The sequence below is a fragment of the Heloderma suspectum genome, chromosome 3 (assembly GCF_057233095.1).
Source record: "Heloderma suspectum isolate Gila_16-S chromosome 3, 16-S_ref, whole genome shotgun sequence".
NCBI lineage: Eukaryota > Metazoa > Chordata > Lepidosauria > Squamata > Helodermatidae > Heloderma > Heloderma suspectum.
In genome coordinates, this window is record NC_139460.1 from 207,672,145 (window position 1) to 207,694,455 (window position 22,311).

Consider the following 22,311-nt stretch of genomic DNA (forward strand, 5'->3'; position numbering starts at 1 on the left):
GCGGACTGAAAAATGCATCTTTTAGTTTGAGTTTCTTTGTGGAAAAAATTATGGAAGCAGTCACAATGAGTAACGGACACTTTAACTAATAGGAAATAGAAAAACCCAACACACGGGGAAATTTAAAAGCAGCTGTAAAGACATAAATCTTGGAGAAGATTGTGATTCATTGGCTACCTTACATCCATCCCTCACACGACACCCTCTAATGCAGCATTTAGATAATAACTTTCCTGATGCCTTCTCTTTATAGCAAAGAAAGAAAGAAAGAGGGAAAAAAAGAGAGACGGGAAAAAAACAATAATAATAGAAGAGCTCAGACAATGTTGCTGCTTTATGACTGCCTTCTACTAAGAGGCATGCCAGAGGAGAATGGCAGTAATTTTGAAAAGGCTTGTCAGTCAGCTGTATCATATATGGAGCATTCTAATGACCTCCCAGGTCACAGTTCATTCGTCTACATAATGGAATGAATAGCAAGAATGGAGTGCACAAGCTTTATTAATGAAGGAGCAGAAAGAGATGCAGCCTCATTGGCTATAACAGGACAGTTATATCTGGAAGAGAGCAAAAATGCTTTCAGTGCACGTTGACAACTTTATTCTAATTTGTAAATAAAAGAGGCTCCAGTTGAGCCACAACGCTGGTTGTTCAGAAGGCATCAGCGATGGCTTGCCTCCCCCTGCCCTGATATAATTTTAAATATTTTAGTAGGGATGATTCATTTTGGTTAGCATAATTTTTAGTAGTGTCATGAGTTTAGATCTAAAATAAAGAACTCAAGTCAACCATGTTAGGGCGTGTGTGCGTGTGTGTTGAATATGGGAGCAGTTTTATATCTTCCTAGGTTGCATTGTGAGTACAGCCATGGTCTCCTTAATTAAAAGATTAGCATAAATACTGCCTGGTCAGCACATCAGTGGAACCTATTTTATAGGGCCTGGTAACATTTTTTAAAATAATTGGCTTATAATGGCAGTGAGAGGTCTATATGCCTTAATATTTCCATAAGGTATCTGTGTCTGTTTAAATCTGATAGTAGCTATTAAAAGGTTCAGATATCAAAATCATGATTGACAAGTTTATTTCCAAGAGATGTCACTATCTCCTCTGTGGGGGTTTAGAGGATGTTTAGTCTTTCATTCTTATCCATTGAAATGTTTTATTAGGTTTCATCAGAACAAGAGAAGGATCAAGAATGTCCAGACCAGAAAAGTTTATCTGAACTAACTGTGGCAGAAGAGATGAAGCTGTCTGTAGAAGGGCCCCAGGTTTCCCCACCAGACATAACTGGGACAAAATCTTCGGAAAAGATGGACTTCAAGGAAACCAGCTCAAGCAGTGAGGAAGTCAAGGAGGAGGAGATCCCATCCAATGTTTCTTTCCCAAGTGCTTTGGTGCCCTCAGAAGATGATGTTGTCTTGGATCCTGCAGTCAGGAAAGTACCTAGTCCATCAGAAGACCGAGATGTGGCAAAGCAGGAAGAAAGAGAGAGTTTAGAAAGTGATACCCATGAAATTCCATTTAATAGCTTCCCCACCATCCAGCTACCACTGCCAAGTCAAAATGAGATGGAAGATGATAAGCTCCCAGAGATGGCAGACTACATTGCCAACTGTACCGTTAAAGTGGATCAGTTAGGAAATGAGGACATACACAATGCACTTAAACAGAGTCCCAAAGTCCTTGTCGTACAGAATTTTGACATGTTCAAAGAGAAAGAATCGCCAAGTTCCCTGAACTGTGACCCTAGTTTTGGTTACACACCACTACTCTACTCCAAAGGCAACCCTGGCATCATGTCACCTCTGGCAAAGAAGAAGCTCCTGTCTCAAGTCAGTGGGGCAACCCTCCCATGTAGCTATCCTTATGGCTCACCCCCACCGTTGATCAGCAAGAAGAAATTAAACAGCAAAGAAGATCTGTTCTCAAGCATGCCACAGGCTTCTCATGCCCCTGTGATGGACAGTGTGGCAGTCAGCAGGCCATCTGTGATCCAGCATGTACAAAGTTTTAAACCCAAGAATTCAGAGGAAAGGAAGCCCTCCCATGAAACCTACAGGCATGAGTCGCTGCTAAAGAAAGCAGATTCAGAATGTTGTGACTTTTCCAAGCAACACCTGAGTACTCTGGCTGAATCCTATGCACTGAAGTCAGAAATCCAGGACATGAAAGAGAGAATGAGCGAAAAAAGGGCCCTGCACCACTCCCACATGCCCAGTTTCTTGGCAGACTTTTACTCATCTCCTCACCTGCACAGCCTTTATAGGCAAACCGAACACCACCTTAATAACGAGCAGACATCAAAGTACCTCCCGCGAGACATGTATAGAGATACGGAGAACATTTCAATGTTCCCTCAGCACAAGCATCAAGACAAACGCAACTTATCCTATCACCCCCCTTTGCATCAGCAAGAGAAAAAGAGCCCCATGGAAGCCTCCTCCGATGATCAGCCAACAGATCTGAGCCTTCCGAAAAGTACTCACAAACAGACTGCCAAAACGCTGGGATCTTCCCTCTTGCATGCTTCAGGTGGACAGCCGGAGAGCAAAAGCCTTTCCCAGTTCCAAGCCTTGAACGGCCCCCCTCTAAGCATAGACTGTAATCCCAAAGCTTGCCGTGTTTCTCCAATGACCGTGTCAGCCCCCAAGAAGCATGGTGAGTCCCTCATAAGGTCCAGCAAGCAGCAGAGCCTGAGAAAAATGGAAGGCATGGTCCACCCCATCCTAAGCCACAAATCCAGTGCTCAGACCATCGGGGCAGCTCGACCTCTGAAGCGCAGCCTGGAGGATTTGGACAGATCCATTTCGGAAAAGAAGATCCGAGCTGTCTCACCCCTCCGCTTACCAAAGGAAGCCCCTGTGAAAGACAAGAGTCTCGAGCAAGAGGTGGAGGGCAGCAAACCGGTGCCTGGCCTACCTCCCGGTGGCATGCTGGAGGGCCACAAATTTCCCCTCCCGAGCCCCATCTTCACAGGCCTGTACCCAGGGACTTTGTGCAGTGGCCTGAGCAGCCGCATCCCAGCTGGGTACTCTCATCCTCTGCAGTACTTGAAAAATCAGACTGTGCTTTCTCCGCTAATGCCGCCTTTGGCTCTCCATTCATTCATGGTGCAAAGACAATTCCTTACATCCCCTGGAAATTCGCAGCAGCTTTACAGGCACTTAGCTGCAGCAACACCTGTAGGCAGTTCATATGGTGATCTTTTGCACAACAATATTTATCCTTTGGCTGCTATCAATCCTCAGGCTGCTTTCCCACCTTCTCAGCTATCTTCTGTACATCCAAGCACAAAACTGTAAACCCTCCCTTAACAATGACAACAAACAAACTACATTCCTTTAGCCTGTGATGTCTTGCAAAATTTAAAACAAACAAACAAACAAACAAAAAATCAATATTTGTGTTAACCAATAAGCAGTTTAGTCCCTCATTGTTGAATGCTTCAGATTTGATTGAGACAAGACTGTGGTTTAGTTGGGTTTTGCTTTTCACCTATGGCTCCTATGTCTACTCCTTCCGTGGCCATGTCATCTTTCATGAGGGGGTTTTGAAAGGATCTATATCTTGCTGAAAAGAATTGTCAGAACAGGCCAGGTGGCAAGTTAGGCTTTGTTCCTGGCCTTGGAGAAAAATGTCTGTTTCTTCCCCCATCCCACCCCAAATAGTGTGAGTTTTGGAGCATTTCAAATAGAAAAAGAGGCAGGTCGGATGAATGAGAAGGTAGGAAATGAACGATCTATGGATGTTGCTTCTTCGAGTACCATTTTGGTTCCCGACTTCTCAGAATTCAAATCAATGCAATGTATAGTAAAACTGCGTCGACTTTCACCATAACACTATCAGAACAGAAAAAATAAACAGTTAAATTGGACTGTACGTATCTGCTTCAAAAACAAAACAAAAATGACCAGTCAGGTTCACTTGTATAATTTGTATAAGTTCTTATTTTCAACTTATCCTACACTCTGTTTTTTAAATTAAACAGTCTCTCTTTATCTGCTACGTTTTTCTTTGTAAAAGAAAAAAAAGGCTCTGGCTATTGAGGGCTTTAAAAAATTGTGTCTTTTTTCTTCTGCTGCTGCTTATGATTGTAGAGCAGCTTTTGGGGGTGGTGGTAATGTCATTGTTTACAAAGCAAAAGCATCCATTTTCAGTGAACCTTTCCAATGGATAGAAGCACACTGTAGGTCTGCAATGGTGCAACTTAGTCCTAGCATCAGTTCCTTCTGCAGTGACCTGGTCCTGAAAGGTGCTGCGCCATCACCTTGCCCATCAGAATGGTTCTCCTATTGTTCATACTGCTGTTTTACTGGCCACTGAGATTTGCCTTTCCTGTATCATGGTCTGTGAATTAGTTAGGAATTGTACTTAACCTTATCTAGGCTGTGAAACTGTCCTACATACCAGTTAGGGAACATACTGAGGGCTGCACTGGCAACAAGTTACTCAATAATATTGGAATCTAGAGGACCTTTCATGTGGGCTGTGAAACTATTTAGAGAATGCTGGCCATCAGAAGAGAAAATGGAAGGGTGGGGAGCGTTTTAGTTAAAGATGGCCTGGATTCTGTGCTGCTGAAGTGGGATCAGTGAGGATGGATGTCCATCCTAAGAAAGAGATTATGACAAGGAGTAGTGCAGAATTTGGGGGGCTGTTCAAGGGGCAAATTTGGCTGTGAGAATTGCTTGTGCTCTCTGCTTGGCGGTTCCTTGCAGTCAGTCCTACAAAGTGTTGAACATCCCATCTCATTCCCATGAAGTACCTTAAAAGTGTGGTTTAGTATTAAACATAATGGCAGCTTAATCTTCAAACCACTGAAGCCAGAGTAATTAACTTCTGCAACTTTAGTCCCATTTGACAAAAGTTGCAGGACAATGGAACTTTTAAGCCTGAGCATCCCCTGTGGATTCTGACGAGAGTGTTCCTGCTGAAAGCTCAAATTATCCTGAGAATGATTTATTGCTGGAACAGGCTAGAGTGCTCAGATCAGGACCATGGCACAAAGGGTCAGCTATTGATTTTTAAAGGGGAATCTATTTGAACTGAGCAAAGGCTTTAAAGGGCCAAACAAACATGGTTCCACTCACTGGCTCATTCCTGCACATGCTGGGAGAGGTTTTGGCAGAGCACCTCACCTTATTATCCACCATGCTTGCCCATGGGCAAAGGGCACTTTTAACACGTGCGCGCGCACACGCACACACACTGTGTGAACCACAAGAGTTAAGAGTCCTCAGTTTATGGACCTCAACTGCCTTCTCTCTCTCACTTGCTTTTGTCTTGGCTTGTGCATGAGCACTTAAAGTGCAAAAAGGGAGATTTCTGCAGCCTCTGTTGCTCACCATACGGTGGGAGAAGAGTTCAAAGTAGGGGCTGGTGGATCAGTCTATTTCACAGTCTGTGTCAGTTTTGCATGTCTTCATTTATAAGGCAATTCCATCCCATTTCAGCACTGAGCTGTGTGGTTTGTTTTTTTAAATCCACACAAAAATTTAAATGCATATTTAAATATGTATTCTTAACATATTTTCTCAAAAAATATGCATTTCTAAACCTATTTTCTCCAAAAGTGCACATTTCTAAAAGCATTTCATCCTAAAATACACATTTTGCATGCATTCTTTGAGTCAAGAACTGCACTGCAAAATTTGGAGAAGTGCAAGATCCAGGGGATAATGGTGTTCTGATCCATGCGTTAGTCCAGGAGATGCGGATCAGGTAGGTTCATATTGGACTTCACACAGAATGGATTCCTCCGGCATCCCTAGTCCCAAGAGCCCTTTGCCTGTGTCCTTGAATGAGCAGCTAGGGGTTTAATAAGGGGAGGCCTCTGCTGCACCCTTTCTTCCTGTTCACATGGGTGAGAAGAGTATTAAGGAGTCCTTTTCTTGTGCCAACAGTTATGCAAGTGAAAGTGCCTGATGCGCACAAGGGGGAAAAAGAGCCTTGGACTCAGGAGCTATGCAGAAGGCCAGAGAGGAAGCTGCCCCCCTCCCTGGGAGCATGTTCAGCCCCCATGCCATAGGTTCACTTCCTATCTTATAATGCAGGCAGAAGGTAGATCTCCAGATCTATTGGACTTCAACTCCCAAAAGCCCCTGCCCGCATGGCCAATGGTCAGAAATGCTGGGAGTTGCAAGTCTAAAACATCTGGAGATCTAATTTCTCCCCACCCCTCTTATAATGAATGGGCATTTCCCACTTGAGGGGTGGATTTCAAGGGCTGTGATGAATCATAGAATAGTAGGGTTGGTAGGGGCCTACAAGACCATCGAGTCCAACCCCCTGGTCAATGCAGGAATCCAAGGCAGAGCATCCCCGACAGATGGCTGTCCAGCCTCGTCTTAAATGCCTCCAGTGTGGGAGAGCCCACCACCTCCCTAGGTCATTGGTTCCATTGTTGTAGCCAACTCTCTTCAAGTCAAAGAAGCAATAGCAGCTTACCCTGACTGGATTCTGCGGTGTAGCTTGAATGACACAGGGCAAATCCATGAAGGTTGTAGATTCAGGTCTCATTGATTTGCTGAGTTCCCACCTCAGAGCATCAAAGGCAGCCAAATATATAGAGGTCACCTCAGCTCCTTGGCTCCATAGGCTATTGCGGTTGGCCATGCAGCATAGTCCTGGCAGCCCAGTGAGCAACTGGCAAAAGGTAAACCCAGATCAGCTAGAGTTTTGTGGGCTTCCGCAAGAGGCTGAAATGCAGCCACTTTGCCCAGTCACAAGGCGTAATTTCCAGAGTGAAAAGTCCCTAAATTCAAGTGATGGTTTTTCCCATGGGAAAATAGTCTTCCTATGATGGTGTGGATTTGATTTGTTTTGTTTTGAGAGACTTCTCTGCTATGGGTCTTGAAGTATGGACACCTACACCACAGAGGGGCTGAACTTTGAAGCATCTTACAATGTGAACATTGGTTATGATCTGAACCCATCCCAGATTGCAGTTCAAATGCAGTAATCATCAAAACTACTGGAAACTAGTGGAAACTACTTAAACAACACCATGCATGCATGCCAGATATCCTATATTAAAATTTCCTGTGATATGAAGCCAATTGCAATATATAATGTAACCTATTTAATATACAAATCTGGTGGACAATCCAGAATAATAGACATCTACTGTTAAAGATCAATGTTATCTTCAATTAAATGCTTTTATGTTCTTGTGGTAAAATATTAACTGATGATGCATAAGCAGGCTAGTAGAATTTAGAACATAAATGTGCCAATGCAGATTTTGTTTCTCTGCTGTGCTCCAGGCATTAAAGAAAACAACAATCACAATCTCGGTTGATCAGATGCCACAGAAGGCATTGTTGGTAAAATTGCACTAAACCTGACTAATGTAATAATCGAGGTTGGGGAGGGAGGGGAAGTTGGCAGGATTATACAAGCCTGCTTGCAATGAACATTGTCGGAATCATGTGCCTGGTATTATAATCCAGGGAACTCAATGCATCTCTGATTCATTCAGGATAATCTGCATGTAGGATTGCCCGATATGTCTTATGTTAAGGGATGTTCCTTGTTTTAAAAGGATTGTCCCTTGTTTTAGAACAGCACAGCTCCATAAAACCTACTCACCCTTATCAAGCGATTTACTGCATGTGAAGATTTGCTCAGAGAGGTACGCCAACCACACCCAGTTTCCCCTTACACTTCCCCACAGTCCTTTTGCACAGGCAGACCTCCCCCCATCCATTGAAATGAATGGGATTGCCCATGTGCCCAGGAGCTCAATGTGTATATGAGAGTGTGTGTCTACCCTCTTATTCCAAATCCCATAGCCCTAGAATGATTCTTATTTTTGAAAGGTTGCTCTGGTAGCCCATAATCTGTTAAGTCTTAACCTCATGTATTTATTTTGCACATCTCCGATTTCAATTTTATTGTGTTGTTTTGGAAATGGTTCTGACTGTTCCAAAACATCATGGTGCAGGGTCAATTAATTTTTTCCCTTGCTTTGTTCCATAGATATCTAGAGGGTTTTTAAAAGAAAGCTCATGATACACTGGCTAAGATGAAGGCAAACAAAGCAATGGGGGGAAATCCCCATGGGGGGGTGGGGTGTTGAGTATCTAAGGAGACTTAAAAAAGAAGAAAAAAGATCCATGATTTCTATTAAGTATTACATTTTCCACTGGCAGATAACTACTTTCTATGTCTTAAATGGGGCTTTGTTTGAGTTCAAGGGGCCTTATTATTGAATGAAATTGCACAAGTTTTTCTTTGTGCAATCAAGCTATTGTTATTGGTAGGTTAGTAAAGGAAACAGTAGAATCTAATTGGCAACAGAGTAATAAATCTATTTACCAAGAGCTGGTTCCAAGAAATGTTGCAGTTCCAATGCACTCCGTTCAGGATTTATTAAAGATTCTGAAGGCTGGGGAGATTAAAGACAAAGAAAACCGTTTTTCATATAATGTCTTGTTAGAAACTATTCACTTTAATGTGGCTCGGGGGGAGGGGACTGTGTTGGGTGAGGCCTTTTACAACTGGATGCTCGCTTTAATCATCAGAACAGATAGAGGAGTTTACCGCTTTAATCAAAGCCCAAAATAAAGCTAAGACAGTTTCCTAGCTTATTGAAATGCTGCCTGAATCCTTAAATGCTCAGGGCACAAACCAACAAAATGTAACTGTGACCTGGGCCTGTTAAATACATTACCTTAATGTGATGGTTGGCGCTTCCGTGGATACATGCACATCACCCCGGATAGTGCCTGCATCTTTGTGGACAAGAGAATCCAAGAACAGTGAATTGTGATTTTTGCCCCATTTTCACCTTATCTAGGATAGCATGGTTGTATGGTTGCTCCTACAATACTCAGGAAAACAACTGGCTGCAAGGTTAACAGTAACCTCTTTTAGGGTTGGTTATTGCTAGGTGAATACATAATCATGTAATCCACCCTGACTCTCTGGGTGGATGTTACTGGGAGTGGCATAGGAACAACCATAGAGCCCTGCTACATGTAAAGGGACCCAAAGTCACATCTAATATTTTCTTGGATAGTGTCCATAAACTCAAACTCTGTCCTGAGCTGTTATGTGGGCTAACGGAAGCTGGTAGATGGCTTCAAAAATACTTTGGATTGGATCCAAATTGAGTCATACTTAGAGTAGGCCCGTTGAAATCAATGGGTCTACTCTAAGTATGACCAAAACCGGATCCAACCTTTGGTGTGGGGTGTGCCTTTAAAGGGGGAGGTTGATTTCTACGCATTCATTATTGCACCTGGTCAGATTGTGTGGCAGTGAGCATGGTCAAACCTGGCTGGCCTCATTTCAGCATGTGTATCGCTTGTAGTGGGGAAAAAATTCACTGACATGAGATCCACAGTATTGAAACTATCATCATGAGCACTTAACCGGTGTTTGCTGTAAATGTGTTTGATATTTTACATGTATTTCCCTCCCTCCCATAGTTTTAAATATGGTCTAACAAAAGCAGCATAATCTACTAGCTGTTTATACTTTGTTTGGAACGTTCTTTTGTTGTAAATAGTGTATACATTCTTGTGATTCAAGTTATTGTAGGTTATATGCTCTGTAAGGTGATTATTTGTATATAGAAAAAATGGCCCAGTAATATTATATAGTTTCCCATTTTTTAAAACAAATTAGAGGGTTATTGAGTAACCTTTCACGTTAAATAAGTTTAAACACTACCAGAAAGAAAGAAAAGCTGAGCCAACTATAAACACTCAATTTTTGTATGTTTTCCAAATTGTACGTATTAATGCTTTTGATACTGTATTATGTGCCAATAGTTTCCCAATCACATAGCAAGCAAAAGATATTTTGTACTTTTTGATCCACTGTAATATTTAATAAAAAATGTTACTATCTGTCCCCTTTTGTGTTTAATACATCTTTAAACAGTTATTTGATCACCCAAGGGATTACAGATTGCTCCATTAACCCTTTCAACCGTCTGTGACCTTCTCAAAGGCAGATTCTCTAGAGAAAAGCTCGCTCCCCAAGCCTGCAGTCAGATGAAAGAAATGCAACTTTACAGTTTCCCAAGAGGGAGAATCAAGCCGTCTGCTTGCAAATAGTTGTCTTAGACTGAAGAATGGGAATGGACAGGGATGTGTACATTAAAACAAATGAAAAAATTCTAGGCCAAGATAACTTGCATTCTATGACCAGAAAAGTGGAATTCTGCAACCTGTATGAATTATGCAAATATGTATGGTTTGTTTTTGCAGAATCCGTTATGTATGCCTGCTCTTTTGCATAGTCATGGCAATCCAAGTCCTCCCCCTCTGGCCACCAGAAATATTGTTCAGCAAGACCCCTGGCTAGGGGAGGGCCTATAGCTCAGTGGTAAAGCACGTACTTTTCATTCAGAAGATCCCAGGTTCAGTTGTCTATGGCATCTCCAATGAAAAGGAGCCCTGGTAGCCAGTGATGAGAAAGAGGCCCTCGATAGTTGCGGTCAGCCAGAGCAGACAATACCTAGAAGGCATCTTCCTACCTATTTCTCACTAGACATTGCCCACACATTTTAAAGCTTAAATGCTACAAACTTGATTTGTTGTTGTTTGAAACTGAATTTTATGGCTGTTACCACATCCTGCACTTCTTCACAGTCCCAGCACACAAACCCTGCCCAAAGGAGTGGCTTGTTCGTTTTTAAAATCAAATCACCATTTCCATACAGAGAAGATACATTCCTTTGCATTGACAGAATGGTTTTGCTCACTGTTACACAAAGTTGTGGTGTAGGAATGGGGAGGAGTTAACTATTGTACATAGTGTCCTTTGATGGAAGCTAAAGGATAATGGGGACTTAAGTGGATCTCCATTAAAAATGTTAGGTTGGCAAACAGAAAAGAATTTCACACTGTTGGAGGAGTTAACTCCTTCTGGAATGATTCTTGAAGAATAATGAAAACAAAGAAATTCATTTTAAAACTGAGCTGGCTACATGTAAGCTGCAGTGCAGAGCCTCTTGGCACACTGGTTTCTCCCACAGAGCTGCCAAGAGCTGGTGACACAATTTCACACATCTGCTATGCAGCAACATGCTACTGTTGATCCATCCCATTGAAATACTCATGATGCTTTGTGCTTATGTAGTGCCTCCTAGCCAAAGCTCTGAAATAATGTGGTAAATCGTACAGTTATGTTCAGGCAGTAGAGCTGAGCCTGAGTCATCTTGATTCACCAGTGACTAAATAAGACATAAAAGAGAACACTACCTCACATCATGATCCAATCAATGTACTACATGAAAGAAAATTGGCCAGTATGACAGTGCGCTGTCAGATAGCAATCTAAAATCAAGTATTGCCTTGATCATAGATCTTAACAAAAATAAATTATTATAAGCATGATTTTTAAAAACAAACAACCAAAGCCATTTCAACATCAGTAAAATTCCAGAAAATGTACAATAAAATTATTAGGGATGTACGAAAGTGACTTACCTTTCGCGGATTATGTTGCTGGTGGGGGGGGGAGGCGCTCCGTCCCTCCCCCTGGAATCCTCGAACGGCCGGCTGTGCTCCACGGCAGCTCCGCGGAGCAGCCAGGCCAGGCCAGAGCTGTCTGCAGCCGGATTTCCGGCCGCAGAGGGCTCTGGGTAAAAAAAAACAAAAACTGCGTACGCAAATGGCGGCGGCTATGGCCGCCGCCATTTGCGTTCCTTCTTTTTGGCCGTCTTAATCTACGTAAATATTTACGTAGACTATGACGGCGAAAATAAAGGGGAACACAAATAGCGTAGCGAGCGCTATTTGCGTCCCTTTTTGATTCCCCGTTTTAGCTTACATAAATCTTTACGTAGGCTAAAACGGTGAATCAAAAGGGGACGCAAATAGTGCCCGCTATGCTATTTGCGTTCCCATTTATTTTCGCCGTCATAGTCTACGTAAATATTTACGTAGATTAAGACAGTAAAAAGAAGGAATGCAAATGGCGGCGGCCGTAGCCGCCGCCATTTGCGTACGCGGTTTGTTTGTTTTTTTACCCACCCAGCCGTGATAGGCTACGTAAAAATTTACGTAGCCTATCACGTCTTTTTTTTTTTAAACCTAGCCATGATAGGCTATGTAAATCTTTACATAGCCTATCACTTTTTCTTTTTATCACAAGGCAAGCCTGGAAATGGCGGCGGCGGCAGCCGGTCGAAAGACCAGCTGCCGCTGCCGCCGCCCGGAAGATCCACCCCAGGTGAGTCTCGTCCCGGGGGGGATCTGCGGGGGGGTGGGGGGGTGGCAGGCTGTTCTGCCACAGAGTTTGGGGGGCCGAATGCACTGGCATTCGGCCTCACCGAGATCTGTGGCGGAATTCTCTGACATCCCTAAAAATTATCAGTTGCATTTATGTTCATCTACAACATGGCTTTTCATATAGTTGTTGGCTGCTTTTTCATTGTAAACCATGCACAAAGCAGTTTACAACAACATCAGAATAGAACAATATATAATAAAATGCAACGGCATTTCAAGGTGAGTCAACAGTTAAATAATCCTAGAGTGTACACTTCAATAGGCTAATCAAATGTCTCATATCAATACATAAAAGTATTACGCTACGATTGAACGATCTACTAGTATTCTCATTTTGCACAGTTTAGCCATGAGTGTTGGCCCTCATTCATGCTCAGTTATGAACACTTATACTTCATTGCGTTTGTATCCTGCCCTTCCTCTAAGGAGCTCATGGTTTCCCCCCTCCCCCATTTTATTCTCACAACAACCCTGTGAGATTGAGAGATGGTGACTGGTCCAAGGTCACCCAATGAGCTTCATGGCTGAGTGGGGAATTGAACCCTGGCCACCCACATACTAGTCCAACATTCTAGCCACTACAGCACACTGATATGATGCTTACCTGCTGTCCAGTGCTTGAAATAGAAGAAATGGTAAAGCCATCAGTTTCTGATTGGATGTTCTGCACACTACAATGCCACAATCCCCCAAAATTAGGCCCCCTGAAGGCTATTAAAATCAATGGGCTTCAGCGTATTTCATTCTGTGCTGGATTTTAGCAATTGTGCAGTGTTAAAAGGCTGTTATGATGTCCTATCATGCAGAATGCTTTTGATATCTTTATTTTTTTTAAAAAAACCTAAAAGGTGCAAACATTTCGCCACAAGATGGCATTGTGTGCATTTTTTGTTCTGTGAACAACAAAAAAAAAGCAGACCAAACAACTGGTGCAAAAAGACTTGGCATCTTTTGTGATGCCTGTCATTTTCTTTCAGAACATCTAATTCCCCAGACAGGTTTTAAAATGTAAAAGATGTCTCAATCTGGCAAGGGCAATCCATGCGCAGAAGCGGCGCGTGTGGACCCAGATGCACAGCTGTGGACACATTCCCAGGCCCAGACACAATGTTCATTCAGGCCTCATTGATATGACTAGATGCACATTCTCATCTAGAGCCACCAGTGAGTACACAAGACTTGTTCTGCCCACATCTGGAGCTGGCCTGCAGCCAGACCCTTTTAAGATTGCTGAATGATAAAAGCCCATCTGAGTTTCCATTAAAGACAAGAAATATAGCATCCTTGAACTTAGAAGCAGCACTGGATTAATGCACATATCTTTTTTTTAAAGTTTCATTTGTCTACACTGACCATTTTTGTAGACATGTCCCCCCCAAAAAACCCCTCAGGGAAGGGGAGTTCATGAAAATCACAAATGTTTTTTAGGAAAACAGACTGCTTAAGGGCCTTGACTGGACCAGAGAGAGGCACTCACTACTCCAGTGGTGAAATAAGGACCCTGCCTCATTCCTTTTGCTGCTACTTGGAGGGCAGGGGATGGTGGGCATTTCTGTTTCAATGGCTGTTTCTCTCTTGCTTTACCCAGCCCGTATCCAGTACATTCAGCATATGTTCCCTTCCCCCACCTCCCATGCACTAATTTCAAGATGAGGTTCCTGGTCAGTGTTGTTTGGTAGCAGAGTGCCAAGAGCTATGAATAAGTGAAAGTGTGTTCAAGGAACAGCAGCTCCTAATGACTGCACAGCAGCCAAAATCTCTCTTTGTTGTCCAGCAACTCCCTAATGGAGAATAATAATACTAAAAAAATACATCTATGAACACAAAGTGCTACAATTGCAGTTTTGCTTGAGAGAGCCTCCTTTGCCACAGATTAGGAGCAAATGTAAAATTTCCGTGCAAAACACACACACAAACCTTGCCGTATTTTCCCTCTGTAGGGATTTCGCATTTCAACAAATGTTTTTGCTGCAGGATTTTGAAAGGCCACTGGGTATACTCCAGGGTTGATTGCTGTCATTAGGAAAATGTGTTTTTATTATTTGGTGAAAATATCATTGTATTTGAGCTCTTTGTGCACTAGAACATTTATTAATAGAAAATTGCAAGTTGGCCACAACAGCTATTCTGGCTATTTAAATGAAATCTTTGGAGCATAAACACTAAACTGAAGAGCCCGGTCTTAGTCCAGCTGCTGTGCCCCTATTCCTTACCACAAAACCAGCAAAGCCAACAGCTCTGAAGCAACAGATAAAATTTCAGGCTTCGGGGGCTTACTGCTGGTCCGTAAATCTTGACATTAATTTTTGACAGGCTTTTACCAGTAAATATCAGCTTACATGAGCAACCCTACTTATGCTCAAGGAGTCATGTGCTAACTTGAGCCTCACGTGGCTCTAAGTATATCATATTGACAATCTCTGCATCTTTCATCTTAAAAGCACATTCTCGAGCTCTCTTTGAGGGACACATGATGAACCAACTGCAGTTTTGTTCACTGACTGTAAATCAGACTACAAGACTTCCAAATGATTGTAGCACACCCCACCCTGTTGGTTGTCAGAGTGACAGTTACTGTAGCTGTCTCAGCTGAAGGGCCAAAGTAGACAACATGGTGGGAGAATTGGGGCTGCCACCAAAAAGGTATAAAGTTCGGATTTTTTTTTTTTTAAATGGGCAGTTGGGAGTGGGGTACACAACCCTTCCCCACTCAAGCTGCTTTTTAAAGACATGGGGGGGGGAGTACAGATGGGGGAAAGATTCAGTACTCCTTCACATCTTCTCCTTATGTGCAATAAATTGCTCACTCATAAGAACAGAAGAGCCCTGCTGGATCAGACCAAAGGCCTGCCAAGGCCAGCATTCTGTTCCCACATTAGCCAACTAGATGCCTCTGGGAAGCCCACAAGTAGGACATGAATTCAATAGCTCCCCCCCCATGTTTTCCATCAACTTGATTGCGAGGCATATTGCTTCTGATATTGCAGGTAATATATGGCCATCATGACTTGTAGCTGTTGATAGCATTAGACAAATATGTCTAATCCCCCTTAAACCAATCAGATTTGGTGGCCATCAATACCGCTCATGGTAGTGAATTTCGTCATTCCACTATGTGCTTCATGAAGGAGTACTTCCTTTTATCTGTCCTGAATCTCCCACCATTCTGCTTTATTGGTTGACTCCAAGTTCTAGTATTATGAAGGAGACGTCTTCCACACCATGCAAAAAGTTATAAAACTCTATCAGTACCCCCATTCATACCTAAACTAAAAAGTCCTAAACAATGTAACCTATCCTCACAGGGGAATTGCTCCATCTTTTTGATCATGTTGGTTGCCCTTTCTGCACATTTTCCAGCTCTACAACATCCTTGTTGAGTGTGGTGACCTGAACTGCCTACAGTATTCCAAGTGTGGTCAGACCATAGATTTATATAAAGGCATTATGATATTGACAGTTTTATTTTTTTATTCGTTTCCAATGATACCCAATATTAAATTTTCATAGCAGCCATATTTGGATGATGATTTCATTGAGTGATCCACCACAACCCTAAGATCTTGCACCTCAAAATCCTCATGTCATAACAATTCTGCCAGTATCTCCATTGCTTGATGACTGCAGAATTAAGTGAAGATTTGCCTGTGAAAATGGATAACTGCCACTTTCACACCACAGATTGAATTTTTATGTCTGCTTGCATCAGCTCTAACATAAAATATGTCTTAATTAAGTGTAAAGAAATCAAGAGATGTGTATACTCGTCCTTAGAAAGGCATTCCCCCTGGCTGCTCCACAATTGCAGAACTCCCTTCCTTTAGGAACCCCTCGAAGGATTTTACAGAAGTGCTGAAAAAAACATGTATTATATGGGCTGGTTTTTAGAGGCTGGGGCTATAGGAACTGCAGTGGGGGGTTAATCAGTGTTAGGTTTCATAACACAACAGGCCTGTTCACATGTAACTGCGACAAAATGTGGGTTAATTCATTAACCCATGATTTTCTGAGTTGTGCGCTGTGCGTGAGCCGCTTCCGATTTGAATATGCAACTCCCGGTTGCCTCATGGTGTGCTAACCTGGACGGTTTTGGTTGTTTAACCCACAAACAATCCAAAGCATCCAGGATCGCACGTCACAAAGCCACCTATGATCGAGCCAATTGGCAGTTGCATGTTCAAACTGGAAGCGGCTTGCTTAACCCACAACTTGCTGCTGTCATGTGAGAACTGGATCCACTTGGCACTTTTAGGGTACTTAAGGTGCTTCATAAACATTATCTCAGTCATCTTTACCAAACGTGTGAATGGTTAGACAGTATTATTATCTCCATGCTAAAGATAGCAGATGGAGCTATGGGCAAGCAGACTGCCTAAGGCGTGGGAGTTTGTGGCACAGGGAAGAGTGAAACCGAGGACTTCCTGCCGAGCCAGCCTCAGCGTTTGGCACGATCGGGAAGGGATGTATGAGAATTTCATTTCAGTTCGTTAAACATCAGAACTTGCTCTGTTCACACCCCCCAAATGCAAGCACATTTTTTGGGCAAAGCTCACATATGCCCAAGCTTGTGAGCGCTTTCACAAAATGCATTTGTTAGAAAAATGCGCACTTTAAAAATGTGCATGGGGGGGAATGCATTTTCAAGCTTTCGCCAATGGGGGAAAGGTACGCGTTTGGGTGCACACATTTCCCATTCGAACGAGTCACTTTTGGGAAGGGGAATGCAGCAGACCAAGTTTCGGCATGGAACTCGGAGAGTCTCGGTGAGCTCAGACCTCGCTGCTTCTGCCATCCCTGCTGTCAGGCCCCTGCCAAAGCCGATGAGCCACTAGGGGTCCCACTACCAATCCCTGGAGGCCCCTAGCCACGTTGCCTGTTCATGTGCCATCACTGTGAGAGGAGTGAGAAAGAGCAGTGTCCTCTGCCAACCTTACTATTTCCCTCCAGGAGATGATGAGTTGGACCTAGCAGAGAGAAGTGAATGGGGGCAGTGGCAACAATGGGAAACAGGTGAGCACCCAGGGAGGAGCGCCCTGTGAGAGCATCTTGGTCCAGGGGCCCACACGGCCGGGACAGACTTTCCCCATCACACCTCATAGTCTTCACCATGATACTACAGCACCTCTGCTTAAATCTATGTTCCAAATTTGTTTACGCGCGTGTGCTTGTTAACGCTAGGGATGGGAGAGGATTTGGCTGGGTCCATATTGCGAAGCAAACTTGCCTGATCTCCACTTCTTGAACTAATGTGCAGAATGGAATGTGGTAAATTTCAGAATCTGCACCTTCAGTGAATCCCACGTTGTGGCCCAGGAAATGAGTTGTACACTCCACACGCCTTCTTTTTTAAAAACAAAGACCAGCCAGCCACCTGAGTTGTCTAGAAAGCATGGCTCTTGCCGTGCGTGTTGACTGGGCCACAAATGCCCTTGGGAGCACCAGCATGTGATGATGTGCTGTCTCTCACAGGGACGTTGTGCATGTGTGTGTGTGTGTGTGTGTGTGGGGCGTGTACCTGGAAGGGATGGCGCATCGTATATGGCACCATTTCAATGGATGCAGCAGGATGTGGCTTTCTAGCCACCCCAGATGGCTAGTATTTGTTTAAAAGAGAGAGAGAGAGAGAGAGAGAGAGAGAAATGTAAAAACTTGGATCCTTGGATTACCTTGTAAGAACTTAGAAAAAACTTAAATTGTGCTACTTAAAAAACAACACACATTTAATGTGAAATCAGGGCAGAATAAGCTTATGTATGAGCAGCTGTGAAAGGGTAAGACTGGTTTAACCATCCCTAGTTAAAACTGTTCCCTGCTCCAAGACATCAGTCTGGGGATGGGCTACAAATCTAAATAAATAAAAGTGCCCCCAAAATGAATGACAGGGTTAGAAATGCAGACATTTCTCAGGCTACACAAAAGAACTACACACAATAACATATGTGAAACATGGTTCCAAAGAAGTAAACTGCATGGAACTTAGTTCTATGCTTTCAGGTAAACATGTCTAGTATCGGGCTATGTGTGTATCAATTAAACAACAAAGCTATTTATATACTACAATTCCTTAAAACACTTGTCTTCTACTTCCTATTTTCTGGTAACATTTAAAATGATCATGTGGTTCCAGGTCTATTAACGCATGCACTTGATGTGTGCATTGCAGGGAAGGATTATTTTCTCCGTCATGTAAAGGCCAATGTTGTAGTAAGGCGAGGTGACATTTCAAGTAGATCTTTCTGTTGCTCAGCCACTGCAATCAAATCAAGCAGATGCTCCTTAAATGATTTGAAGATCTCAGTCAAGAAAATATGAAGGGGGGAAATGTTGTTTGACGAACTGGGTTTTAAACGGGCTTGCTCAAAGGGAGTATTGGCAATTAAGAAGCAAACCATTTTCTCTTTAGGGCAGGAGGCTGTCAAATGTTTCCTAAAACATACACTCCTTCATTACAGACTCGTTACAATGAAATATCATAATCAGAAAAATGGGAAGGAGGGACACACTTTTAAAAACACTGCAATCCTTCAGAAGGAAAAACAAGGAAACGTCACATGTAGCACCTCGGAGGGACTGGCGTCCCATTGGTACAAATAATTAATCCATAAGGGTCTTGTGAAGCTTTGTGTTGATAAAGTTCAATAAGAACTGTACCTGGAAAGAAGTTTAGCAGCAGCAACAGAGGGTCATACACCCCTGGGGTTAAGAAATTCAAAACAATCTATGTGCCTTACCAATAGATAGCTTTGTATATTAATTGGGAAGGAGGCTACCTAATAAATAATCATATATAACACCTAGTAAGTATATAATAAATATTTAAAAATTGAATCATGAAGGGTCTGGGGGAAAAACAGATTCCAACCAAACGTGGCACCTTGGTTTCAAATATTTGTGTTCCTTCCAGAGCAGACCCATTAATGAAGCAGAGAAAAGATACAGGATGTGATACTGTCTACACCACATATAAAATGCAGTTTCCTAAGAATCTTGGTTTTAATTTTGAGGTATTTTTGTAAAGGAAGTTTGTATCCTCTATGATTGCAAAAGATATGCTTGAAAATGTACGGTCAATACTTGCTGAAATCTCCGAAGTCAGAGGAGTTTCTAGTGGTCACAGGGGCCGGACTTCAAGAGCTGTATAGCTCCTTATCCATGATCAAACTTGGCAGAAGAACACACACACACACACACACACACACACACACACACACAGCAAGCTAGTTATGTACAGTAAAAGCTGTCATGCACATTTGCTTAAATTAATTTTACATCGTTACAGCTTGTGGAAAAAAACAACCAAGACTTTTGTGGCAGCTGACCAACTAAGGGTTGCAGCCAGTGGCGTCATTCCGCTAGCGCAAAGCTTCTACTGCCCTTTTGATCCTTGCACAAGTGTCCGATCCAGTACATTGATTCTGCTTACACAATGCAAGCTGTTGCACAAGCTATTGCAGGCCACGTTTCACAAGCTGGGCGCAAGCTGTTTTGCCAGTCATTGCACAAACAATGCAATGACTTCATTAGATGTTGTGCTAGCAAAAAATTACAAGAGTTGTTGTTGTTCTACCAGCAACCACTACCCGAACCAGCACAACTCGGGCAGGGCACATACAGTTGACACATCTACAAGCATCCCTGTGCCCACTACCTCCCTTTTATTATTATTAAACCTTGACAGACTCAGTTTCAGTTAGCTGCAAGACTTCAATGAAGAAGGGCCAGTGCATGCCAAATCCTGTGTCACATTTTATCTAGGCAGAACAAAACAGGTCTTGAGTGGGGTGGTGGTAGGTGGGCAGGAGAAAGGTTATTTCAAGTCATGGGATTTTGTCCATGTACAAATGATAGTTTAGAGGGTTTTTATGGTTATATATTATTTATTTATCCAAAAACAGCAGCAAAGATGGTTTAGGGTTGACCATTTAGGAAAGGAGGAGTAACAAACAACACAGCTTTCTCTCTCCACTGCACACTACCTCATTTTATCTATTGAAACGTAAGAAATCATATCCACAAAGATGCCTAAAGTGTACCCATTCCAAGTTAAGTAATACCTTAGAAAATCACTCAGCCCATCCTTCTAAGCAGCTGAGCAAAGTCCTCTTATACTGCGTGACCAAAAAAAGGGGGGGGGGAAATGCAGTAATATAAGGCATTGTAGAACAGAATTAATCTTTTAAACCCAGGGTCATGCAGAATGAAGACACAAAATAAGAGCACAAAACCTACTTACACTTGGCAGGTTCAGATGACACACCAAGCCATGGCAACTGCCCCCCCCCCCATGCCTTGAACATTCGAAATGGCTGCCAGCACATGTCGCAACCCATGGCTTAAATAAGTCACAGTGTGCTGTGGGGATCGTGCAAACCAAGTCACGGGGTGGCCACTTATGTATCACCAAAAAGGAGGCAACTCATCACCAAAAGAGGACACAGATTTGCATGATATTTGCATGCAATTTATATGCTAATTTATATGTATAGATGCAAATTTAGAAAGAATGTTTATAATTTAAATAGAAATCTAGTACATCTCCCCATAATATGGAAAAGACAACTATGACCAGGTGAGCTGTGTGCCTTGTTCAATCTGTTGTCCAGATGCTGTTGATGGGCAACTTCAAGGTCCAGCTCTTTCTTCTGATGGTTATCATTAAACTGAACTTGGACTGGAAATCCCTTCAAATAGAGGACACTTTCAAAATGGAGGACTGCCCTCTGTAAAAGAGAACACACAATGTCTGGATTCACTCTTGCTCCCGTGCCTATTATTTCGGGACTATTATAATCCTTCTGGCCTGCTTGTAGTCCTTATCAGGTCTGTGACACTGTGACATCACAGCTTACCATGCTGTTGCTGTGGCTCCCCAAAGTGCAACCAGCTGCACAGCTCAGCTGGCCCCACAGGATAATATGCCTGGCAGACTGCTGAAGCACTCCCAGAGTGGCTGAATGACAAACCCATCCCACCTAAATCATACCATTCTCTTCTGTTTATATGGAGGACTAATGTTATTCATACCTATCTATGGTAATATTGCTCCGATATGTACCTGTCAGAGTTGGGCTGAATAATGGACTTGGCAAGCTACTGACTTGGAAGGAATTGTTACTTGCCCTGGGAGCGGAGGAAAGGTTTTTCTACACTGCTGGATTGCAAAGAAATCTAGAAAAGAAAGAACTCAAAAGACTTCTACCCCAGCAGCTGTCTACAACCTATATCATTTAAATACTTGCTACACAATGTATCTTTCATAATTATGTGTGACACTTTCTGGTCCTGGCAGCTTATAATAAAAGCACTAAAATATAATTAAAGCAAAGGACCAAGGAACCAGGTAGGAGCAATCAGGAAGAACAAAGTTCTTCTTTGATAATACTTACAGGAAAAATAATTTTAAGTTAGATTCCTTGTTGTAGCAGAAGAGGCCCCCTACAACTCATTTCATGCTATATTCAGCTTTGATTTCCTCTGCAGTACTAGAGTGCCACTATAGCATGGCGCTATTCCTTTAACAATGTAGCCTACATGAAAAACCCACTCCATCGTTGAGCTCATCTGAGAATACATCACCTTTCGTAGTACTGTCTTTCTTTTTACCATCTCAATTGGTGTGGATTGATTTACATCCATTAGCTTCTTCTGGGTGAACTGTGCGCTTCCAATGGTGCAGAAGTCCAGATAATCTGGGCCCTAGGGATTTTTATTAAGAAAAACCATAAATGGCTAAGTGCACTTATACATATCTGAAAGGCGTGGATGTGGGTTCAAACTTTTTATGTCTCACTTGGTAAATTGGAGCTTGAACAAATATGTCTCACCTGGTCAGGTCTTGTTCTGATTTTTATCTCACTATATTTCAAGGACTAAAGGAAACATCAACCACGGTATACCCACAACCTAGAACATGCATAACTTGCATATGCATATTATATTTGCACACTATAATGTTCAGACAGGTTGCATCTGATCAGCTGTGACTGGGCTACCAAGTCCCTTCCAATGGGAAGGCGTTGACATGTACCCCTCCTGCATGTCCTGTAACATATTATGCAAG

At 42.7% G+C, this 22,311-nt stretch overlaps 1 protein-coding gene across 1 annotated transcript in view; it reads left to right on the forward strand.

Moving 5' to 3' along the window:
• Positions 1-8,093, forward strand: part of ARID5B (AT-rich interaction domain 5B) — a 256,101-nt gene extending 248,008 nt beyond the window's left edge. Inside the window, exon 10 of the mRNA XM_084845367.1 lies at positions 1,170-8,093. Within this exon, the coding sequence (XP_084701493.1) occupies positions 1,170-3,305 (2,136 nt within the window). The 3' untranslated portion in view covers positions 3,306-8,093. The remainder of the gene's footprint in view (positions 1-1,169) is intronic.
• The last annotated feature ends 14,218 nt before the right edge of the window (positions 8,094-22,311 follow it).